Genomic DNA, 25,370 nt, shown 5'->3' on the forward strand with positions numbered 1-25,370 from the left:
ACAAACAAGCCAAAGACAAGAAAACATTTTCTCAGACTATTGATGTATTGAATGTAATACAGAGAAAGGCGGGAGCTTTATGTATAGACTTTTGGCCGTTGAAGATGCGAACACCAGCCATACAGGATCTCAGAAGCATTTCCAGGCTCATGAACAACACTGTGGGAAGTCAAAAGCAAACAGAACATGTGGTCTCAGGTAAAGCAAGGCCATTATAGTCCAATTTTGATTTCTTACCTCTAACAAAATTTATGAATTACAGAGTGAAGAGAAGAGCTACAGTTTCCACATTTAAAAACCGTAGTTGTGAAGTGAGTTAAACTTGGCTTTGATCGTGTGCAGAAGATGGAAAGGGACACCAACAGCTAGCTCCTTTCTTAAGTAGAATGATGGCTAGAAGCACATCACTGGAGGAGGCTGCCTGGAGCCATCCCGAGCCTGAACATGGCAAGATGGCCGTGCTGCAGATCCATCGCCTGTGTGGTCAGGGTTAGAGCAGTTCTTGTCCACCGAGAGCCCCTGGTTGTTAAAATAAACTCATCCTTGCAAATTAGAGGATCACTGCCAATCAGAAGAAGTACTCTTTCTGATTTTCACCGACTGCATTTTGGATATGAAGCTCACTTTTCAAAACAGCCTCAGCACTGTCTACGTTCTCTGACCTTTTTGCCTCATTTCTTTTGTATAACCTTTTCTGTTGATAAATGCGAACAGCTATGGCAGAGACGCAAAGCAAGATAAAGATCACAACAGCTATCAGACCTAGTGAGAGAAGAGAAAAGAAATACCCAGTCAGAATAGACACCACATCAAGTTCACTGCTTAATTAGTCCTATTTTCTGTTGAAGTCAACCCTCTACATGACATAAATTAGAAACAAGAAAACCTCTCATGTTTCTGATTAAAGCAGTATCATAATAAAGTTTATTTAGGGAGTCCATCAATTTCATGGGGTCTCTTCCATTTATCCTAAATATGCATTATACTGGATCTGCTTCATGTGTTCCTATTCATCAGGAACATTACTTACACATTCTATGACCAAGTGTTGCTTCATAATTAGACATGAAGACATTTTAATTATTTTTGAAATTATAGTTAAGCATAATGCAGTAAAGGGATTGTGTTTTATAATTAAATATGTAACAATGTCAATGAAATTGATTTTTCAATCAACTGTTAAAGAGTAGGAGTATGCTATATACATGAATAGTGTTAATAATAAAATGTAGATATGGGTATGTAAATATGTAAAATCTTTCTGCATGAGGCATACTGAATTTTGAAACTTTGGATTCTATGTAAATATTTTAAGCACTATAATTCTTAGCTGTGACCATGGTTATCAACTCTAGAGTGACATGAGATCCTTGAAGCAGAGTATGAACCCTGGATATTCCTCAAGACACACTGGAATGAGGACCCATAGAGTGAAATTTACTGTTCCATCGTAGGTGTAAGGTGCTTTTTTTGTGGTGGTAAAATTTTCACTAATGGTATATAATGAAGGTAAGGAAAATTTCAGTGGTTAGCACAAATGAAGACCAGGACACCAAATTGTAGTACTAGTTATTACATTTGTGGAGTGGAAGACATTGTACTGATAGGCAAAAGCCAATCTTATCTAAGGATGCCCTCCATGCAACAGTAAAAATTATTCATTTCATTAAGTCTTGACCCTTGACTACAAGTCTTTCTAATGGGTTGTGTATTGAAACAGAAAACATACATCAAGCATGCCTGGTGCACACTGAAGGGTGATGTTTGACCCCAGAAAATGCACTCTGCAAACATTTGAGTCATGAATCATACCATTTTTATATAAAAGGTCAACTACTAAGAAAATTATAATTGTTCAAATATCTGTGTTTGGCAGTTCTCTCTAAACTGAATGAAGTAAATCTGTTACTCAAGAAAAACATCTAATGGTATTTCCTACTATTGATAAAGTTCAAAAAGTCAAATAACAAATAGAATTATGAAAAATTATTATTTTTCATTATGATTTTTAATAGTTTCTTTAAGATTATCATGAGGACATTAATAGATGAATGTAGATTCTTTACAAAAAATAGAATTATTAAAATAACACTGTGGATAGAATTTGGCTTAGCAAAACTGAGACCCCACACTATTTTGTTTATGCTTTTTTTCCTTGAGTCAGGGTCTTGTGTAGGCTTTGAACTTGCTAAGATGCTGTGGATGACCTTGAACTTCTGGTAATCTTGTCTCCATCTCCTGAATATAGGATCAGTCGTGTACAGAGCCGTACCTGGTTTCTGCTGTTACATAGACAGAACTTTATGTATAGTGCATAAAGTATTCTACCAGCTAAGCTACATCCCAAGCCCTAAGACTTCATCCCATATAAATAAATGTAGGTGTGTGTAATGAAATTAAATCAAAACATGAAGGGAATTGGAAGTTTCAGTAAGATTCACTAAGCAGAGTCTTCGTGAACAATGATAATGCTGCTGCTGCTGAGCCAATTTTTTGCATAGGTCAGGCTTACCCAAGAAAGATAGTAATGATTCTAATATGCATTTGGTAATTTTACTAATGGGTATGGCTACTTAACCACATTAATAACCAATTTTAATCAGGATATTCATGTGTTGTTATATATTTTGTCCATCATCCCTGTAAAAAACAATTAATTGAGTTGTTATAGTTAGTTCAATTATTTTATAAAGTTTCTATCTCTGAGAAGGGGTTTCTGAATGACTACAATGTAAAAAAAAATAATATATGTTGAAGAGAGTACTACTTTAACTACAAAAATGAATATCACCATAATATTAGCCTAGAAGGAACATCCAGATGATCTGTATCAGGGATGGTCCCTGACTTTTTTTTCTGTGAGTATGTGATTTATTTCTTACAATTTGGGTCAAGTTCCATGCCATTGTCTTTATGTCCAAGGCACACACCTTGAATTTAACCTGTTACCAGTCCCCCAAAGAAGCAATTTAATATATTCATAATAAATAAAATAAACGACTGTGTTCTGTCCTGTTGTACACAAAGCACCATGCAGATGTGTTCTTGGAGGAAACATACACAGATTTCTATCTGTCTGAAATGGTATATCTTTATCCTCAGAGTCTGGCTTGAAACATTCCATATCTGCATTATCATTTTAAAACATCTCACTAGATCTATCCTCCTCTCTCATACTACTTACTTTGTTTATAAACAAAGAGGATGGTTATCAACAGCTGAGAACACAAGAGGATTATCTCCTCTGGAAAATGTGTGAGTGCATCAACTGTGGTTACACACTAGGTATGATTTATGATTAGCACAGCAATGGGATAAAATCCTACCTTGGTACTACCAGACAGAGAACCACAGTGGAGGGCTCTATGCTGTGAATGAGCAGACAAACTGCACACAGTTAGCATGAGATCTTTGGAGTTTACAGGGCCATTCCCAGCTACTCTGCTACCAAAGCTCAGTCCCCAAAGAGTTCAAAACCAGAAGGCATACTGGTTTCATGGACCCTGGTGAGCCTTGAGGGGCAAACCTGCCTTGTGCTCGCTCTCTCTCTGCCCTGTGCATGTGTGAGCTAGGCAAGAAGAGCACTGACTGAGTCATTTTGCCTAAGCAGGAATCCTACTTTGAAATGTTGAACCTGTTGAACTTTAAAAGTTATGAACAGATCTCATAACTTTCAATAGGGTTTTACTGTATGTTTCCATTAGACTATTCCAATAACTACCTAAACTTAAGATTAAACTAATCAAGCCAAAAAAAGGGGGGGGGATTGCTTTGTTTGTAAATAAGAATTCTATTTCATATACCTTTAACTTATAGATATTTAATTTAAGGGGAGAAGGTTAGAAATAACAATGAGAGACACTTTAACCATTGTTCACCATCTATAAAAACGGTATATCTGCTGGATAAAGTTCATGAATAGATGAGCAACAGCCCAAGACATCAAACTATTCACACACAGACATACACACACACACACACACACACACACACACACACACACACACACACAATTAAAGCCAAAATTAAAAGTAAAATCTTTAAAAGGCAGGAGGCTAGGAAGATGCCCCAGTAGTTAAGAACATGCACTGCTCTTACTGAAGACTTGAGTTCAGTTCTAAGCTCTCATATTTGCTTATAACCCAGCTTCAGGGGATCCCTCTTCTGGTCTCTATGGGCATTGTCTTAGTTAGGTTTCTATTGCTGTGATAAAACGCCAAAGCAACATGGGGAGGAAAGGGTTTATTTCAATCTGACAAGGTCACATTCCATCACTAAGAGCAGTCAGGGCAGGAATTCAAGGCCAGAAACTGGAGGCACTAGTGCAGAGGCCAGGAAGAATGCTGTTTACCAGCTGGCTCCCCTGGTTTGCTCAGCCTGCTTTCTTATGTAACTCAGGACCACCTGCCAAGGGGTGGCACCTTGCTTTACAGGATGAACCTACCCAAATCAATCACCAGTAAAGATCATGCACTACAAAGTTGACTGTAGACTGATCTTATGAAAGCATTTTCTCAATTAAGAGTCCCTCTTCCCAAATATGGCTAGGTTTGTGTGGTTGACAAAACCAACCAGCACTGGCAACTTCACTCATGTGCACATTCACACACACACACACACACACACACACACACACACACACACACACACGATTAAAAAGTAAATTAAGGCCGGGCGGTGGTGGCACATGCCTTTAATCCCAGCACTCGGGAGGCAGAGGCAGGCGGATCTCTGTGAGTTCGAGGCCAGCCTGGGCTACCAAGTGAGTCCCAGGAAAGGCGCAAAGCTACACAGAGAAACCCTGTCTCGAAACTTCCCCCCCCAAAAAAAAGTAAATTAAATTATTTAAAACACAAAAGTAAATGGAACCAGTATGAAGTCCACATAAAAGTTTCTCAAGTGTATGAGTAATCACTTTATCTGGATGTAAGTCTGAATAGTTATTTATTTTATGCATCCATATGATATTCGAGTGCAGAGCAATGTTAAGGCACTTAACATTTCAGTCCTCTGATTAACAGCCTCTGAAGAGCATTAATCAGGAAGAAAAGCTTTAGTTCTGAATTTGGTTTTGAATAACATATACCTCCAAGAAGATGCTGTCGCATTAAAGATACTTTTTAAGTTTTGGTGTGTATTCTGCAACTTAATATTACTAAGAACCACTTTTAATCTATTAACCTAATATTTGATAATAACTGATAGTATTCTTTTATAGGCACATCTAAATGATGAAACATCTATTTTAAGCATTAAAGAAACACACAGTGCATATTTCTAATGTTAATCTAAGTTCTTTTTCCTACTTTGATGTGAGCCTTCGAAGAAGCAATGATATGTCTAAGAAAATAAATGCATCCAGTAGTTCCTATGCCTTGCAGATGGCCATCTTTAAGCTAAATACTGTTCTTTTTTACATAGCTTAGCAAAACTGATCTTGGAGTGTGATGCTTTAGTGAGATTATCCTATTTACACAGAGAAATTCCAAGAAAGCTAGGAATTTGGGAAGATTCTATGAGACCATCCCAGTAAAAGTTGTAAACCATCCTTTGTTCAAGTTCAGTGCCTGGGAAGGTGTGCACAAGAGCAGGTCTGTCAACATTCCATCATGGACAGGAGACAGCCAAGAGGCTCCACCCCTTCCTCAGCGTTATTGGCAGTTAAAGCATGCTGAGAATAGAGGAGTTGTTTTCTTCAGCAGTGTAGCTGATGGTAGATTGCCCATGTCCTACTAGATAACCTCCCATCTGTGTTCATGCAAGTAACCTAATTAAACTCAAAGGATGTGGGTCACACCAAACAAAAGCCATGAAAGTAGAACAGGGAAGTAGACGGGTTCAGAGGGAATGGGAGGAATAAGAGAGGGTAACAGAGAATGAATATGATCAAAATTCATTATATTCATGTATGCATCGCAAAGAATAAAAATTTTAAAAACAGTGAGATTCATTGTATGGCAATTAAGATATGTGAACCCCATGGCCCTGTAGCAGCAGAGGTCTGGGTCATGTCTATGGACCAATGTTACCACCAAAGGTCAGGCAGAAGACCCTGGTCTCCATGGCCCATGTTACCACCAAAGGTCATGTGGAAGTTCCTGGTCTAGGCTGCTACCTGGGGCCATGTTGATGTCCAAGGGCTATGCAGAGCTGGCTCCACCCCTTGCTGACTACAGCACTCAGGAGGGAGAGCCCCACCACCACCTTGCCTGGGCAGGACAGTAGAGTGGGCCCTGGTGGCATGGGCCCTGGAGTGCTGCCTCAAAGGGCATGAACACACGAGTGCCAGCCCCACTCTTTGCTGGCTATAGCACTCAGGTAAGCTGACTCTGCCTCTTGCCAGGGCAGTGCTGGTCCTGGTGGTGCAGGCACAGAAGAGTGGGTGGGCTGACCAATTCAACTACCACCCAGGTCCAGATCCAGGGCTTTGAACTGGCCCACCCCAACATCTACCCCATCTAAAAACAGCTGAAGTATGTGAAGGGGAACTCTGCAGAACCAAAGCTGCAGGATCTCCATGACACAGGGCAACAAGAGGATATCTAAGAGGAGTCCCAGTGAGGATCCAGTATCAACAGTGTAGCAGAAGCCAGAGGCCTTGAACCAGACCAAGGACTCATTGCAATGCACATTTGTAAAATGTACAAAAGGGAATACTGGGTGACAGACGCACTGAAGCTTCCATAGCGAGAGTTTTGTTGTTGTTGTTTTAACTTTTTATTATTATTATTTTTTGTCTTCTTTTGGGGGAGGTTGCAAGGGTGGAGGAATGGGGAGAGGAGTGGGATTGAGGTGCATGATGTAAAGTTCACAAAGAATCAATACAAAATTTAAAAAATAAAAAGATATGTAAACTCCTCTCCCCATTCTGGGAATTGACCCTAAGATCTCATGCTTGTTGGACAGGCATGCTACCACTTAACTACATCCCCAGTGAAAACATGTAGATTCATTGTAGATAGTTTTCTAAGGCTTATAGTCAGTATTATTAGTAATAGTAATAAGACTCCACCAAAATATGTACACCCATGCTTTCCAGTTACCTCCAATTACTGCAGAATCACTTTTGATTGCATGTGTGAGAGGTTCTCTGTCGTCCATTGTTCCAGAATGATCTACAGTTAAAGCACAGAAACAGACAGGGTGATGCATCCAAGCAGCAGGAGGACATTCTGAAGAATTTATCAGTTTTAAACCAGAACAGAACAATAGAGGTGAACATGAGAACCCTGTGATTTTCAATTTTAACAATGTCAACTGTAAATGAATGAGAAATCGAGACTCCAGAAAAGCAGTGATGAAGAAGAAGCCTGAAGATTAAACAAAAGCCACTCCCAGAAGCCATCTTGAGAAGAACAACAAAATTAGGACGTTTTCAAAATCCTGTCCATTTGTGACAGAGGAAGGTGAGAGTCTTAAGTTACCTGCAAATGAATGTGTCCTTTCTCTAGATGTGGCATCGGTGCCAGCAGGGGCCACACAGCTGGACTCTGTTACATGCCCTGTCACAGTGACAGGGGCTTGGTGACTAGGGTGCAAAGCAGCCTTCAAAGGTGCCACATGGCTGAACTGCACTGCAGAGAGGCAGCCTGTGAAGCCATGGGACGCAGCCAGTGCCGTCTCCTGGTCAACATCACTGTACTCTACAAAGAAACACCACAACATGGTTAAGAGTGCTAAAGATGCAAGACAGTGAAGCAGGCATGCAATACCTTGCATCTGTGAATAGAACAGCAAGACATGTCCAACTGCTAACTCTGTCTTCTGTCTCTGTTGAAAGAATTGGGTCTGCAAGTCTTTCTGTAAATAGTGTTGCGACTTCAAGGTTAACAAAGAAAGTTTGCAAGTATGGCTCATTAAGAACACTGTACTCTCTGCAGATGATTAAAACAGCCTTAACAATGGATGAAACTATGAACTAATGAGGGGTCAAAAGATTTAATGTTTTTTTCCTCCTTTGAGACAGTCTCATGTAGTCCAGATTTGTCTCAACCTCCATATGTTATCAAGGATGACCTTGAAATTCTGATTCTCCTGCCTCTACCTCCCAAGTGCTGGGATTACAGGAGTATACCACCGTGCCTGGTTTTACTCATTAATGAGGATCAAACCTAGGACTTTGCGCATGCTAGGCAACAATCCTCCCAACTGGCACATCTTAGCTATTGACATTCTAGAACAGATCAAACTATATTTATTGTGTGCAATCAATATCAAGAGATGTATCCTAGGTTTAGAGATTAGCTCTGCTCAGCTTTTGAGATTTGAGCCAAGAAAGTAACAGAAACTGGAGGGAGAATTGACCTCTGGACCTCCCCTATCAATTGCCCAACCCAACAAGGTCCTTCTGTTGAAAGCTTTCTGATGCCTCATGATTGCATCTGAACATTCCAGGAGACTACTAGTACCAGCAATTATAGAGGCCAAACTCCAAAAGTATTGGGGTGTCTCCTTACTAGGAACCTAATATCTCATTGTTTTCTGTCCCAATGATACCCTGTTATATAGAAATACCTTTGTGACCTCTATAGGTAGGTAACTTCTCCTCTCATGTTAAAATAAGTCTACTATGGGGCAGAGATTAGTTCGAATGTCAAAATATTAATTCATAATTTAATAACAAAGAATGTAACATAGATAGCAGTTGTTTTTACAAGAATTAAATTGAAACAAAGGGAATTTATTATAGAGCTGTTTTTGTGTTTGGTTTGGTGTGGTGTGGTTTAGTTTGATTTAGTTTTTTGAGACAAGATCTTACATAGAGCAGACTAGCCTCGAACACTATGTAACTTTGGATGACCTCAAATTCCTGATACTCCAGCCCCAATTTCCCAAGTACTGTGATCACAGACATATACCACACCTAGCTTTTACTGTAGTGTATTAAAGTACAAAGATCATCAGATTATGATATGTTCATCCATCCAACAGGGTGGTAAAATTGCATCATTATCTTCCCTTACATCACACATGTGTGCATAAAGATGTGCATTTTTCTTTTAAGTGTATAATGGATATTAGGTATTTGTTGGGTGAATATGTGTGCAGCACACTGTTTTAAGAGATTTTCATTTTATTATCTAAATGTTATGGTAGCCACAGGAATATTTTATTGCTGCTGCACGGATGTAAGACTTGGGCCCAGAATTGTTACTGATGAGTTGTCTGGAGTTACGGGGTTATTGACATTATATTCTAAACCCCAGACCAGTTGGACCCCCAAATCACAAGCTCCTTTTGCTCATAAATCACTTCATAGTTCATTCTTTCCTTCACTGTACTAATAACTCTGGCAATGTCTTTTGTTGTTGTTGTTTTGAGGGAGAGCTGGGCTTGAACACTATTTTTTAAGTAACTCCAGGCATCTCAATTCTGAGCCTGTCCTTTCTTGTAATAGCTAGGTTTCTGAAGAACATTTTCTTTTGGCTCCATTTTCATTCACATTTTATATCTAATGATAAAAAATAACATTGATGAAAGGTTTCCTATTATGAGACTCATTCTCTATAAAAAGAAGCCTGGAGATTAGGGACACGGCATCGCTTTTTGGTTATGGCCTTTAATCATTTCCAGAAGAGTTCATCATCTCATTCTTAATTAGCCATACTTAAAATCCTCTGTTCATTAACCTGGGAGACCTTAACAGTAGCGGTGAAAAGGCTCAACAGATCTAACTCTCTGAATAAGGACAGAAGCAAAAGGAATCCAGCTGCTATCCACACACTCCTGGTGCAGTAACAGACTTGGGACAGGTATCGGGGCCTGAATATTCTGCCTCAGGAGGCTGTGACCTGATGGCTCTCCTCCCTAGATAAGGATACCATTGAGGATTTATCATTCTGTGGCTCACACAGAAGATCATGCGCTCCAGAAATATTTCGCTGACTCTTGTGATGGTTTGTCAAGTTGACACAACTTAAGAATCACCTGTGAAGAGAGTCTCAATGAGAGATTATCTAGATCAAGTTAATCTAGGTGCACATTCATGGGGGATCATCTTAATTAAGGTAATCGATGTGGGAAGACCCAGCCTACTGTGAGGAGCACCATTTGCTAGGCATGGGTAGTGATCTCTTTAAGAGTAGAGAGATTGTGATCACAGGCAGGCAAGCAGTGAGCATGCGTGCATTTATTGTTATCTCTGCTCTTGACTTGGATGTGATGTGCCTAACTGGTTCCAAATCCTGCCTTGCCTTCTCCATAATTGGAACAGAAAGCCAAAAGGAACTCCTCAACACATGATGTTGGATTGTTTCACCCCCACAGAAACAAAAGTCCTTCAGCCCATCATCATTGCAGTCATACTGACAAATGTATAAGCCCTCCATACCTGTGGATTCCACATCCATACACTGAAGCACCCACAGACCCAAAATATCTTTTAAAAATGTTATCCAATACCACACATACAATGAACATTATACAGATCATATTTATATACACGTATGCATGCTATAGCAATTAGTAAAAAAGAGGCCATGGATATGAAAGAGAGTAGGAGGGGTACATAGGAGGATTTGGGGGAGACAAGAGGAGGGTGAAATATAATTATAATCTCAAAAATTAAAAGAAGTAAAAAAACATAAAAAGAAAATCAACTTAAATATTCACTATTGAGGAATGCCAACTTTAACAAGAAGTTCTAAAGGATGGCATAATTATGTTTCAAATAATATGTGTTTTTTTGTCATTCTCCCACGGAAAAAAATGCCTATGCTGAATATGGCACATATTTTCCTTGACATTGTTTACTAAACAACAGAGTACAATGACTAATTGTACAGTGTTCCCATTGTGTTTGACATTAGGAATAACCTAGCATGGTTGTAAATATGTGGGAGACATACATAGGCTACATTTTTTTTATTTAAGAAATTTTTTTATTCATTTTACACACCAACCACAGATCCCTCTCTCATGCCTCCTTCCGCTCAACTCCCAGCTTCCCTCCCACACCAGCTCACCTCCCATCCCCTCCTCTGAAAGGGTAAAGCTTTCCATGGGCTACATATTAATATCCTTACTCTTTATGAGTAACTGGAGCACCTACAGACTTTGATGTGCACAGGAGTCCTAGAACAAATTGCCCATGTTCAGAAGACAACTATAAGTTCAGACTTACAGATATTTATACAAAAGGATGCCAACTTTATTTTAGGAACATTTTATAACTTTCATGATTTCTACAAATGGCATGTATGTTAATAGTAATACTTTTCAAATTTTCAACAATAGTCACACATTGAATAAAAGTTCTGTAGGCTTTTAAAATATTTGTAGGTTTTTGAGCCAAAATATAGTCAAGATTCATTTCCCTCATGAAAAATATCCACTATGAGGTGCAGCCTGAAAACTTCAAGTTTACAAAGTGAAAACATTTTACCTATCCATGAAATTACTGTACAAAAACTGGCACCTATTAAATTTAAAATGGGCAGTTAATCCATTGCTGTTTATTGTTTTCAGAGGTAAGAAGGCAGGAAACAAGTCCCCTGCTGTTCAGTCGCCTTACATTTTAGTGAGAGGACAGATAATAAACACAGAAATAGAAACTAGTGATGTTTCTGTGCAGGAAGTAACCTGGACACTGCCCTGAATGCATCTGGAATAGGAACTGGTCCTTATGGATTGGGTTATTTTTTGTGCTTACTGTAGAGATGACTCTTTCTATGTGGCTGTTCCTCCCTTAATGTGTGGAGATCACTCCTCTACCTCCCTGCTCTATTGCTTCTTTTCAATGTATCGGACACTCTCGTGAGTCCATCTTTTGCTCTTTGTGGATTATTTTCTTTCAGTATTCAGCAGAGGACATAGTAAATTGTTTATTTCTGAAAAAAGATGTCTTTTTAATTATATGCAGGTGTGTGTGTCTGCCCGTGGATATGTGAACATGAGTGCAGGTAGCTGAGGAGAACAGCGAGATCTTATTCCCTGGATACTGGATGGCTGTGAGCTGTCTGGTGTGGCTGTTGGGAACCGAACTCAGATCATCTGAAAGAGTAGCCACTTCTCTTAACCCCTGAACCACCTCTCCAGCCCCTTACAGTAAATCCTTTCAATACGCACAGCTTTTACTTAGCTTGGGAATTTCCATAGATTTCACATGACTATTGTTTGGATTATGCCCTTTTAATCACTCTGGGATGTCACTTATTCATCCTGGGTCTCCTGTGCATCTTCTCCAAGTCTATTTTACTTTCTAATCTTTTTCATAACTCATAGCTTATTTCTGCATGGGTCAAACACCTTTCATTCACTTCATCTTCTAGGAAATGAACTCAAGCGTCAATATAGATCAATCTTTCCAGTTTAATTTCTGGTTTGTTCTTCTAGCTCTTTGTTTGGTTTCCCTTCGCTTTACTAGAATCTACTTAAGTTACTTGTACTGAGTTTTAGCTGGGTTGTCTGTTTCCTTGAATAGCTTAATTTATGTAGAGAATCTCGCTGGTTGTTTTGTTTCTGTTTTCCTTGATGTTGAATCCTTTTGAATGATTAATTGTGATTTGTCAGCTTGAGAGTATTGAGTGGAGCCCAGCAGATTAGTTTAATACGACGATAGATGCACCTGTGAGGATATTTCCTGACAGCATTGACCAAAGGGAAAAGGGAAAAGGTGTACTGAGTGTAGAGCAAGAAGCCTAACACCCAGTTCTGTTCTCCATCTGCTGGCTAGTGCTCAGTTACTTCCTGCCTCAGATGTTCGAAACTCAGAGAAGGTTGACCACCCAGGAGTTTATGTCCTCTCAGTCTGTAGTGTCACCTTGAACTCAGTTGTTGGAGGAAACCTCTCTGTACAACATCAGAATAGAAATGTCCCAGATATAGAGTCATCACTGTGCACTGGAAAACATACAAACTGCTATATTCTGGTGTTAGTCTTTACACATGTGGTCTAGGGGCCTTGGTAAAGCCAACATACCCCAGGATCTGTAAAATTCAAACTCTCTACATGAAGTCTCTCCAAGATAGCATAAAAATACTCTAGCCATTAGATAAAGAATCCCAGGATTGTTTCCTCACTGGCATTCGCCAAACATAGCCTTCCTGCTCAACTAGACCAACAACTGCTTGTTTCAGGACCACTGATGGATGATGGGATAGCATTAGAATTGGGAGTGGGAGGAAACTTCACAGGACTTACATTCTTCTTCCCAGAATTCAGTCTAGCTGTGAGACAACATGAATAGTGTAGACTGGAGTTTCTCATAAGCAACCCAGGCCTTAGAAAAAAAAAAACCTCATCATCCTCTGTGTTCCAACAAGTGTGCTAACATTGTCAATGAGCAAAATATATTTCTTTCCCATTATCTGATTCCTACAATGCCAACCCAGTGTCAAAGGCTAGAGAAGTGAATGGAGACGAGAGAATTGAGAACAAACCTCTCCAGCTCTTGTTTCTGGTTATGAAAACCCTCAAGTGACTCAAGATTTTTGGGCAGTCTTACCTATTCAAAAATAAGCCTCAATTGTATATGCCAACAAAGGGAATAACTTCTGCTGTGTGAGGAAAAAAATCATTTAACAAACAGCCTACAAGAAAAATTGAGTTCCCGGAAATTAGGATTTGATGGAGTGCCTTTTTATTACAGAGAAAGGAGTGTTTCTAGGAAGATATGGCAGTCAGTGTAAGAACAATGACAAGGAGTGATTTATAAAATTTCTCATGGTTCTCATAACCTACCCCCAAATTAAAAGTCTAAGAACTCAAACGAGAATAAATGCAAGTAGTTTATAATGTCTTCTGTAAAAAAAGGAGGGGGGCAACTTCAGAGAGGAGTTCAATAACTTTCACATGTAAGATAAAGATAAGGAAGGATTGCTAGAAAACCGTGTCATGAATCACAGAAGAAGCAGCCAAGGCTAGAACAAGCAGCTGCTTTGCCTCTGCATATATTTAAACCAAATAAAAACAGGTGTGAATGTAAAAGCAAACAGCAAAGCAGACACCAAGAGCTAGGTGGGCAATGAAGTTAAATCTCACAGGCACCTACAAATCCACTGCTCTCAGTTGCAAACCCGATACCCTAAATCCATACAGAAGTTATTCCTAGGTAGCTTTCTCGAGAACCCTAACTCTCTCTTCCTGCAGAAGAACCTGTCTCAACTTAAGTGTCATTAGACAGATTTACAAAACGATCACCTTTAAGGACTCTAACTCTGGTTGGAGAGATGAATCAGTGGCTAAGAGCACTTGTGGCTTTAGCAGAGTTCAGTTCCCAGCACCCATGTCAGGTGACTCACAGCCACCTGTAACTGCATCTCCAGGGATTTGACCCTCCGCATTCAGGCCTTTGTGTGCACATGCACTTGAACACATAAACCTATAGACCTACACACATACACACATAATTAAAACTAAAATGGCCTCCTCATCTAAAAATAAAAGCAACCTTTCTAAGAAAGTTAAACATCTCTTGGATGTGCAGAAGGTTTTACATCTAATATATCTTTGAGATGAACATTTCAATCTTCCTAAATTTTCTATGAGGAAACTGAATAGACATTCTCAAACCACCTTTTTTTTTTTTGACCCGATCTAAATGTCACTGCATAAATCCAAGTGTATCTCCTGGATGTACAGGCTCAGAAGAGATCAATGATCCTGTGGGTTGTCTCCTGTAAGCATACTAAAGTGGCTGCTGAGTTGAGCGAAAACCATCTTCCGGTTTTTCAAATCTTTTCTAAAATGGAAAGAAACCCATGAGCAGGACTCAGAACTCAACCATAAAATGTATTTTGGATAGAAAAGGTGAAGTTAGCACAGCCTAACGAACGCAGACCCATAAACTGGGTGGGTTTTATGCAACCTGGCTTCCCATTGTCATACTGAAGCACCAAGAGACTCTCGTGTCGGTTTACTTATGTGATTACACAGTTGACATAAAGACCACACAGAACAACTACTAACTTCATCCAGCCTTTGAACAGTGATTTTCTGGAGTCTTTACAATGAGTTAAATTATAACGTTTTTCAAAACAAAGGGTATATTTTCCTATGAGAGATTTTATGCAACTTTAATATTATGCAATTATCTTAATTAGGAGATTTTTTTTTAAAAATGTGGTATAATTGAAACCCAATAAAAGCTTAGTGTATTATCAAAACAATTTATACCTATAGGTTTCTTCAATTAATTACATCTCAGAGAAATCTCTTATTATAAAATCATCTCACAAATGTTAAGGAATTTATGGACAAATAATTCACCTTTTAGAAAAGATTTTTTAATTATGTGTGTGTGTGTGTGTGTGTGTGTGTGTGTCTGTGTCTGTGTCTGTGTGTGTGTGTGTCTGCATGTGGGTATGTGCACCTGAGTGTAGTGACCATGGGGATTAGAAGAGGGTGCTGTATCTCCAGATGTGGGTGCTAGAAGCCAAACTTGGGTCCTTTGGAAAAAAGTATGCACTCTTAACCACTGAGACATTTCTCTATTCTTATTAACATTAGAGTTTATGAAAGTTATGAACAAATGTGCTTAAGAAAATGGTATGTGTGCTTCTCACAAGGAAGGTGAGACTGAAGAGTCAGTTTCTCTTCCTCCTGCAGGATCCAGTCTTAGAAATGAATCTGAACTGTAACAACAATCTTTTGACTTCCATCAATGTTAACAAACCTGACTTTCAGGTACAATGCAGGAGTAAGTAATTTTTGGTAACAATGTTAAATTATGCTTTGTAGACATGGACCCATTGCTATTGCTCTGTTATACTTAATAGGCAACACTGATAGAATGTTCTAATCAGTATTAGAGATCATTATCAGATGCAACATTCAGTATCTCCTACGTATGGCTGTGTCCTCTCTCCACCTCAGCAGTTCTTATCCACACTCTGCACCCTGGCCAATACCTTCCTGCTCTCTTTCTCCTAACCACACTTGTTCCTTAATAACTGTCCCATCCTATCTTTGTTTGTTTATGTATTCCCGATACAGGCACACTGAAGTATGTCCATAATTAAATAATGCCTCTTTCCTTTATACTGTAGAATTGTTTTGTCTTATTGGTTTCTTTTTTGTCTCATTTCTAGATTCAGCACCTGATATTGCATGATTTGGGGATCAATGATTTTCACTTCTGTGGTTGGTATTTTTTGAAGTGTAAGCAGAGTTCTGTTTTGATGATGCTTGACAACCAAATGATAGCACTGAGTGAGACAGCTCACTGGAAGAAGTCTGCTTGCCCATCCCACAGGAACCACTTACCCATGATTATATGCTCTGACAAAAAGCCCCAATTTCCATCTTATCATTTGTTCTATAATTACAATCAGGAAATATGCTTCTTTTGGCATCATGAGAATCCCTTGGGTATTGTGTCATGATGCTTCTGAGCTCTATTCACCTAATGGGGTTAGGAAAAATACTGTTTACAAGTGTCTAACAATAGCCACTTCTAAACATGAAAGACCCCCTGTAACTGACCACCATCTTTACAAGGACACAGCCTTGAAATCAGTCAGCCACATTTTAAGTGTCTTTTTTTTAAATCAAAAGGTTGTGGAACTGATGGATTTTCAAAACTAATTTTTGGTCTTTGTATCTTTTTTATTCTAACTTATACTTCCTTTTTCAATTTGGTTTTAAAATAATTAGTCATTATGTTGAGAGTTACCACACAGCACATTAACAAAGTCAGTGTCCTTGGGTTATCTAGGTCATCACTCTTCTCACTTCTGCCTGGTGAAGTTGAAGCAAGTTTTCCATAAGGGAGTCCTTTACATTGGATCTTGCTCTTAAACATCTTTCGTCGTTGTTGGATAGACTCACTTTTCCTTGCTGACCAAACTGTATTTATATCTGGCCTAAATCTGCCTGGAAGTGATTTAGGTATACTTCTTGGCTCTATAGCCCCAGAAAAAAAAAAAAGACAGCTATGAGACACCATACCACACAGGCCTAACCTATTGCTCAGAATAAGTTGAAAAGGCATCCAATTCTCATTTCAACAAACATCTAACATATATAGTTATCCAGGCACATCTCCCAAATCTTAACTTTACTGGGGTTGATGGATGTGAAGTATAAAATGTAATGATCTATTGATATGGACTTATCTGAAGTGAATTGTTTCCATAAAACCTTAATCCTCATGCCATATTTCAAATCTACTATTATTGCTAGAGTTATTGATCACCTCTGTGTTTTAAGTGTAATAGAGAGTTAGAAATGGTTACCAGTGTGACCTAATGATTCTTCAATTTCCTTGGTGTCTGTTGTTATATCCTCCTTTTCATTTCTGATTTTGTTAATTTGGATATTCTATCTCTGCCTTTTAGTCATTTTGGACAAGGGTTGTCTGTCTTGCTGATTTTATCAAAAAACCAACTCTTTGTTTCATTGATTCATTGTATTGTTCTCTTTGTTTCTATTTTATCGACTTCAGCCTTCATGGATTTCCTGCCTTTCTACTCCTCTTGAGTGTGTTTGCTTCCTTTTGTTCTAGAGCTTTCAGATACTCTGTTAGAGAGACTGAACCGCCATCCAGAGAGCTTGCATGGGACTGAGCTAGGCCCTCTATACATATTACAGTTGTGTAACTTGGTCTTCTTGTGGAGCTCTTAACGGTGGGAGGAGGGGCTGTCTCTGACTCTGTTATCTGCTTTTGGGACCCTTTCCTCCTGCTGGGTTGCCTTGCACAACCTTAATAGGAGAGAAGGTGCCTGGTCTTATGCAACTTGATATACCATGGCTGGCTGATATACATGGAAGGACTGCACTTTTCTGAAGAGAAAGGAGGAAGAGTGAATGTGGGGGAAGAGGGGAAGTTGGTGAAGGGACTAGGAGGAAAAAAGGGAGGGGAGGGGAAACTGTGATCAGGCTGGGAAATAATTAATTAATTATAAAAGAAAGGGTTACCAGATCATTCCTGGCACAGTTAGATACAATTTTCTAAAGTTTTCCTACTTTGCTCAACATCTGCTAGTAATATTTAAAAATGACAGTATTCCAAAATTATCATTTCTTCCTAATTTTAAGAGAATATTACAGAAACTCAAGAAAATAACAGTAATTTCTGTATTTCTGTACTTTTATCTGTCAAAGCAGTAAATTCTCATACTTTAAGTTTTGGGTTAAAATTGTAGACAAACTAAAAAAAAAGCCAGTCAATTTTATATGCTGCCTCTTACAAGAAATATGCAGAATCAATTTTTAATAAGCATTTAATATATTTTAATTTGGCAGGAAATGGACCCATTTGATGTAGAGCACTACTAGAGTACATTTTATTCAATTAAATACACAAGAACATTCTGCAGTTACTGTAAATACCTACATATAGGCTCTAAAAGGACATATGTGATGGTTGCCTCATTGGCCACAGCTCCAGATACATGTCAGATAATCACAAAGCATGTGTTAAACAAAAATATGAATCAATGAGACAAATGGGCTAACAAGACTGAAAAGCATATTGATAAATGCGGCCTTTGAAAACGTGCCTTGAGGATCTTCAGCTAGAGGACCCCAACTGCCAGGCTTTTCAGTCTACCTCATACTCACTACCATGTGATGCTTCTCCTGGACTGTTGGCCAAGGACTGGAAATAACAGGCATTTAAATTCTTCACAATAATGCAACTCCTCTGATTTGATTCAGAAGTTCCCAGAAGATTTTGGTGTATCTTTCTTAGATTGTACAGTGGTATACGAGACTTCTATTTCAACCCCGGTCTCTCCAAATGTAAAGATAGCTTCCTAACTCAGCCAACTCCCTTCCCTCTGTGTTTTCTCTCACAGTGTTCCCTTGATAAAAATGTCCTAGTGTTTACTCTTTTGTTGCCAACTATTTTTCAAAAGGCTTGTACTAACACAACACATAACTTTAAAAGTGAGCAACACTCTGGAAAATCAATATCTTCATTATTCAACCACTTTGTCAATCTATTTTGTGATAACTTAATATATTACACTAGAATGTACTAATATACTCTGTAACATTTTATAATGAATTCATATGCCACACAAAGTTTGACTAGAAGTTATTAATTGCCTTTGAATTACAAATGATTAGTCCTCCATCTAGATCCATACCTTAGGTACATGCTAAATAAATTATCACTTATACTTCGGGAAGAATGAATTGATTTAGATTATGAAGTTCATTGCTCAGTTTGGATTTTAATCATAAGTTTTCAACATGAATGATACACATTTGAATAATGTGCAATTTGAGTAAAAACATTAACAGCATCATTAATTCCATATGTCTTCTACATTCATCTGAAAAGGGAAACAAATGTCATTCCATAATTTTGTTAAGACAACCCTCCTCACAGGATGCATCTCAATGTCCTAATTATTTTATAATATATTTAACATATTTCTACTTTCAATAATATTTTATCAGAAACACTGGCATTAAATTTGAAAACAAAATATGATGTCAATATTGTCCATTACTTAGAATTTCGATCACATATGTTATGCATCTTACATATATGCCTCATCTTATAACCTGACACAAGAGGTCTTGAGATTGGGAGCTGTTTTATTTTTCTTTATCTAACTTCTTGATATCAAGAATGTGATATTGGCCCATGCTTCCCCTCATTGTCAGAATATAGTCTAATAAAAATACAGTCTGAAACATGGGCACACTTTTATGCTATCAGATGCAGATGTTTAGTTCTATGAATAATGTTACCTATGTGCACGCAGGCTTAGTGAAGGACTTCTCTGAGTCTGATAATCAACCAAGAGGTTTTCACGAGACTGTCTGCAGCTCAGGGTGGGACTCCACCGCTTGATACCTCCCCCTGTGCCTCATCCTGGATTTTTCATTCTGGATTTTTCATCCTGGAGGCTTTCAGTCCTCCCCATCCATATGGCCCACGGCATAGGGTCAGAGAAGAAACTAGCCCCACACAGCTAAATCAGCTTGGGCTGTATTGTTGCTATGTTTTTGTTGTGGCTGCTATTTACAGTTGGTGAGCTATCCTTATAGTAAAGATGTATTTTTAACTTCAATTTTATTTAAAATAAAATTTATTTAAGATTGAAGTTAAAAATAAATTTTTATTAACCTGTCTCATTTACATATTTATAGAGTTTGGCATGATGTTTCAATACATGGATGCAGTAAGTTTTGTTCAAATCAAGGGTCTAGCATTTCCATTTTATTATCATTTCTTTACACTGGGAGCCTCTAAGCTCCTCTCTTCCGGTTCTTCATGGAATAAATAATAGGTTATTGTGAACTGTAGACATCCCACTGTGCTGTGGAATACTGAACTTACCCCTTACATCTTGCTGCATTTTAGCATCTCTCCTTTCTTCACCCTTCCCAACCTCTAGTAATCTTTGTTTTGCATTCAGGTTGACTCTTCTGAGCATCCTCACGCAAGGGTTGACCTACAGCATCTGCCTTTCTGTGTCTGGCTAACTTCCTTTAACATAATGACCTCCAGCTCTATCTATTTTGCCGCAAATGACAGGATTTCATTCTTTCTCAAATTCCCTTCGGCTTCCTATGCGATGCTATTTTATAAGTGGAATAAAACACTGTTGTTATGAAAAGAAATGATCTGAACAACACCTTCTGAACAACAACCTAAATCACCAATTCACGGAGGCCAACATACTCACCTCTACACCTGACTGAAATGATAGAAACATTTCCCTGAAGTAGGCATACAGATTTCTCAATGTCAGTTTGGAAAAATGTATTCTGTTTTTACCTGAGAACCTAACTAGTGTTTTGTTTTTCTCTTCTTTTTGCTCCCCCTCATTGGAAAGAGGTTATTGAAAAAGAATTCATAATTCACATTGAATTTTGGAAGGCCAGAGAAATGGAAGGGAATGGTTAATGGGAACTGTGCTGCACGATGTCCAATGTTTTGTAAGTTGTATCTGCAAGAATACCAGGTAGTGTTTTGATCTTGGAGACAGATTTCACATGATTTTGTTTACTCTTAAGTTGAAAAGTTTTAACATATAAATTAGTCTTTCTCACTGCATTTAAAGATTGTTAGTAAATATTTCAGTATCTCCATAGCTTGATGAGTTTAAATATGTCTTTAAATCTGGATGGTGAAAAATAATAAAACCGACAATATTGGCTCAAAGAATAATGCCCTTAGTTAAGCAAGACTATTACGTTCTTCTGTGTTAACTGTAAGTCTGTACTAGCTTAATAGTGATGTGTTATGAAAGACATTGTACTTAAAGCCTGATGAGGACATCTTAGGAAATTCTCACATTCCTTGTTATCTGTACTCGTTTCCAGAGTGGGCATAGAAATTGTCCTGTTAACTTTTCATTAAATTTGAAAATTTTTTGAGATTATGACATAGTTACAACATTTCTCCCTTTCCTTTCCTCCCTCCTAACACTCCCATATGCCCCTTCTCACTCTCCTTCAAATTCATGACCTTTTTCATTAGTTGCTGCTATTGCATGCATATATTCTTAAATACAATGTACTCACTCCATGTCATGTTACTTGTGCGTGTGTTTTCAGGGCTGACTACTTGGCATTCGATAATCAATTGGTGTGCTTTCCTGGGGAAGAACACTTCTCCCACTCCCAGCTTTCCTCAGTTGCCTGTAGTTCCCTGTCCACTCTCACATGCCTGCTGGTGTCATCCTTATTCAGTGTTTTTTTTTGAGACAGGCTTTTGCTATGCATACCAGACCAGCTGCCACCTTATGATCCTTCTGCCTCAGCTTCCCAAGTGTCAGTATCATATTGTATGCCACCACCCTTACCTAATCATTACTTTAAGTACTGAAGTTTTATTTTTTAATTATGTTTCCAAATAACTAAGCTGGGTTGTGGATGCATATATTTTTTAATGGCCATTGAGATTCAGGATATTTCTGCTGCTGGGAGAAGAGGGGAACATAATTTTGGTGCTCATCACACTACCTGAAAGCCTATAAATATTTATAAACTTAGCTATTAACCTTCTCCAGGGCCAATATTTTGATCATTCACCCATGGGTTTAATCAAACATTCTCAGGATTTTAAGATGATGTACAGGGAACATAAGGAATGATTAATCCAGGTACAAACAACTTACAAGGTCAAAAAGTAAAGTATTTCATTGGACAAAATGTTATAGGTTGCTACCAAATATCAGATCGGAATAAAAACCAGACAATAAGAAGCTCCCCTCTATAAAATAATGTGACATACTGACACCTAGTTGTTTATTTATAACTGAAAATAAAATATCTTTTGATTTCTCAGGTTTCGTTTTAATCCTTGTTGGTAAGTGCATGAGTGTTGTGATGTTTTATTGGAGATTGCCTGTATCTACTTTAATGCCATTACTATAAGCACTAATGGAAACAAAAAGGAATTATAAGACACCTAGGTGTGTCTAAGCAAGAGTGTCAGTAAATACATTACACGACAGATGAAACATGACAAAAAGCACAGCCAGAGGCAAGTTCCTGAACTGGAATTACCTTCACCTCTCATTTTCCCCAGACCTCACTCCAGTTTCACCGTGAGGTGAAGGTCTCTATATTTTCCAAACATACTCATTACCTTCTTTGTTGTTATGATCAGATATTTGGCAAGAAGCAACATAAGAGAGGAAGTCTTGGCTTATAATTTGAGGACTACAAACCACCGTGGACAGAAGATGTGGGGACAGGAAGCTCAATGGTGGCTGGAGTATGCGTTCACCCAGGACACCTAACTTGCTCATATCTTGGCAGAACGGGAGGAAGAGTGAACAGGAAGTGGAGTTGAGCTAAAAAGTCTCAAATCTACCCCCAATTATGCACATCTTCTTTCAAGGCTCCGCATTCCAAAAGTTGTTATAATACCACTAGCTGGGGGCCAAGTGTACAAACACATGAGCCTATGGGGACATGTGACATTCACAATAGTAGCTGATAGATATACACATTGCCATTTCTATCTTGGTATTTTGGGTATAGGAAAAAAAATATCATTCCTCATCATTGTCTTAGTCAGGGTTACTATTGCTATGGTGAAACACCATAACAAACATCAACTTGGGCAGGAAAGGACTTATTTTACTCACAGTTCCATGTAACAGTTCATCATCAAAAGCAGTCCATACAGGAACCCAAGCAAGGCAAGAATCTGGAGGCAGGCGCTGATACAGAGGCCATGGAGGGGTGCTGTTTCCTGGCTTGCTCCTCATGACTTGCTCAGCTTGCTTTTTTATAGAACCTAGGATCATTAGCCCACGCATGGCACCACCTACAGTGGGCTAGACCCTCCACCATTAATCACTAAACAACAAAATGCCCTATAGACTTGCCAAACACTTGATCTTAGGGAGACATTTTCTTAATTAAGGTTCTCTCCTCTCAGATGACTTTAGCTTGTGTCAAGTTGACTATCCAGCACAATTATGATGATTGAGACATGACAAGGATCAGTGTGGCCTTCCTGTCAAAGGAGGATGCTTGTTCCTTCACAGGAAACCACTACTCATAGTTACTTCCATCACTGATTGCTTCATAACTAAAGTAAGGCAAGATGTTCCTTTTGACATAATGAGGTATGCACACACACGTGTGTGTGTGTTCTGATTCTTGTTTATATATTATGACTAGGGAGAGGATTCTTTCTTTTACTTACCTAGCATTCTGCCCAGTACCAGAGATTTGACTGCACTGAATTCTGTGCCTGATGACAGGTAGGCTTGTCTCCTTGTATTCTCATCAATCTACAAAACCATTACGCAAAATATAGCCATCCAAATGACCATTGTTTTGTGGCAAAAATGAGATAAAGGAAAGAAAAAACACAGGCAATTGTTATTATGGTTCTATAATAGTTGAAGAAAGTGAAATTTCAAAACTTAGCTACTCAACATCTGATGGTTTTTAATCTCTGCTCAGATACCCATTCATTTTTCCATCTTTTCCCTTTAGTACTTTACCTATTTCCACTGCATAAGAAACCCAAAATTGGTAAAGCCAGCAAAAAGACATGTGTTATTTTTTTATCTCAATACTTTTTCTTAGCTTGGGATTTTTACTGGAGTCATGCAGCTAAGAAATTTTCTTCTATGTAGAGCTGAAACATTAGTGGTTTTCTGCAGAAGCTGCTAAGGTGAATAATTCAATTTTTCCCTGAATCACATCCTTTCTTCAAACTTATTCTGATACTTCAGTCATTATTTTCTGTTGTAGAATGATTGCTGCATTTATACCCATCTAAAGTAAGTGGGTTTCCTAAGATGACTGATGGGCCTACCAGTAGGTCTCTGAGAAACTAGACATCATTTCCTTTCTGAGCAAAATGAAACCAAGCAGAGCTTGGCATTTTAAGCATCAAATATTAATAATATTGTTAAAAAAAACAAAAATAGAGGGGAAAAAACACATGACTACATTTGATGACTTTATCTACAGCCTAATTGTATCTATGGAAGACCACTGGAAGATGTCTTTACTAACGTGATTCAGGATTATGTTTCTGCTCTAGGTGCCCCATGCCTCGGTGTGGTGTGTGTGACCTCTGGAGAATCTCTCTTACCTCCACAAAGAGCATTCCTTCTTCTCTGTTAATCTTTATGTGATGAAGCTGCCCATCTGCCATGCTCTTAGAGTCAAAGCTGAAAACATCCGGGTCTTGATACTTATTTAGCCTGTATCTTATCTGCAAACTTCCTAAAGTAGAAAAAGTTACATTTTTAGGAAAAATTCCATTTTAAAACAACTTATGAAATGTCTGAATCCTTTTAAGTTTTTAATATATTCACTCCTAGAAAAAGATTCACCGGCACTCCTTTGGGTGCGTCTCCTAAGCTAAGTTCTAAAAGTCAGTTCCTAAGTGAAATTACAGTATTTTCTAAATCAAGAGTAGACATATTGCTTATGAACTGACTTCTGAAAATCTTTAATTTCAACCTAAAAGTCAACTCTGAAATTATGATGTGCTAATAATAACACCATTCTCATTTAATGAAAAATGAAAATGCAAGTATTTATGCAACAAAATTATATTAATATAACCTCATATTATTTTAAATATCCATCCCACACCCAGAAAGACAATTGAGGGATGAAACTTTGAGCAAATGCAGTTTTACACAAAATGAGACTCACTTCCAAGGGACCAAGTGTACAAACTTTGGAATGAAATTAAAGTGAAATGAATTACTTTTAGCCAAATTTATTATTCAAATTAATAGTATCCAATTGCCTGCAGAGATTTCAATTAATTTATTTCACAGAACTCCTCCTGAATTAACAGAAAAAGAAAGAGAAAAATCCTCAATGTACAGATAAACTTCAAGCTCCAAGCAGACATGGAAGGCACACATGAAACAAAATTATTCCTAATGTAGTAATCAGTGCCCTTGGGCCATTTGATTTAAGTGAGCCGACACAGTTGCATATTTGTTTGCCAGTTTATTTTTCTCACCTGGAGAAT

The 25,370-nt window shown here is 38.3% G+C and overlaps 1 protein-coding gene across 6 annotated transcripts in view; it reads right to left on the reverse strand.

Moving 5' to 3' along the window:
* Positions 1 to 568: 568 nt before the first annotated feature.
* The window catches only part of Cntnap4 (contactin associated protein family member 4), a 279,704-nt gene continuing 254,902 nt past the window's right edge, over positions 569 to 25,370 (reverse strand). For 5 of the 6 annotated variants that reach the window (XM_059262549.1, XM_059262550.1, XM_059262553.1 and 2 more), the window contains 5 exons: positions 24,471 to 24,604; positions 23,568 to 23,655; positions 7,425 to 7,643; positions 7,044 to 7,115; positions 569 to 762 (listed from right to left, as the gene is read on the reverse strand). In XM_059262549.1, the coding sequence (XP_059118532.1) occupies positions 569 to 762; positions 7,044 to 7,115; positions 7,425 to 7,643; positions 23,568 to 23,655; positions 24,471 to 24,604 (707 nt within the window). The remainder of the gene's footprint in view (positions 763 to 7,043; positions 7,116 to 7,424; positions 7,644 to 23,567; positions 23,656 to 24,470; positions 24,605 to 25,370) is intronic. The other variant, XM_059262551.1, reaches the window with a different exon arrangement.

This window comes from Peromyscus eremicus, chromosome 5 (assembly GCF_949786415.1).
Source record: "Peromyscus eremicus chromosome 5, PerEre_H2_v1, whole genome shotgun sequence".
NCBI lineage: Eukaryota > Metazoa > Chordata > Mammalia > Rodentia > Cricetidae > Peromyscus > Peromyscus eremicus.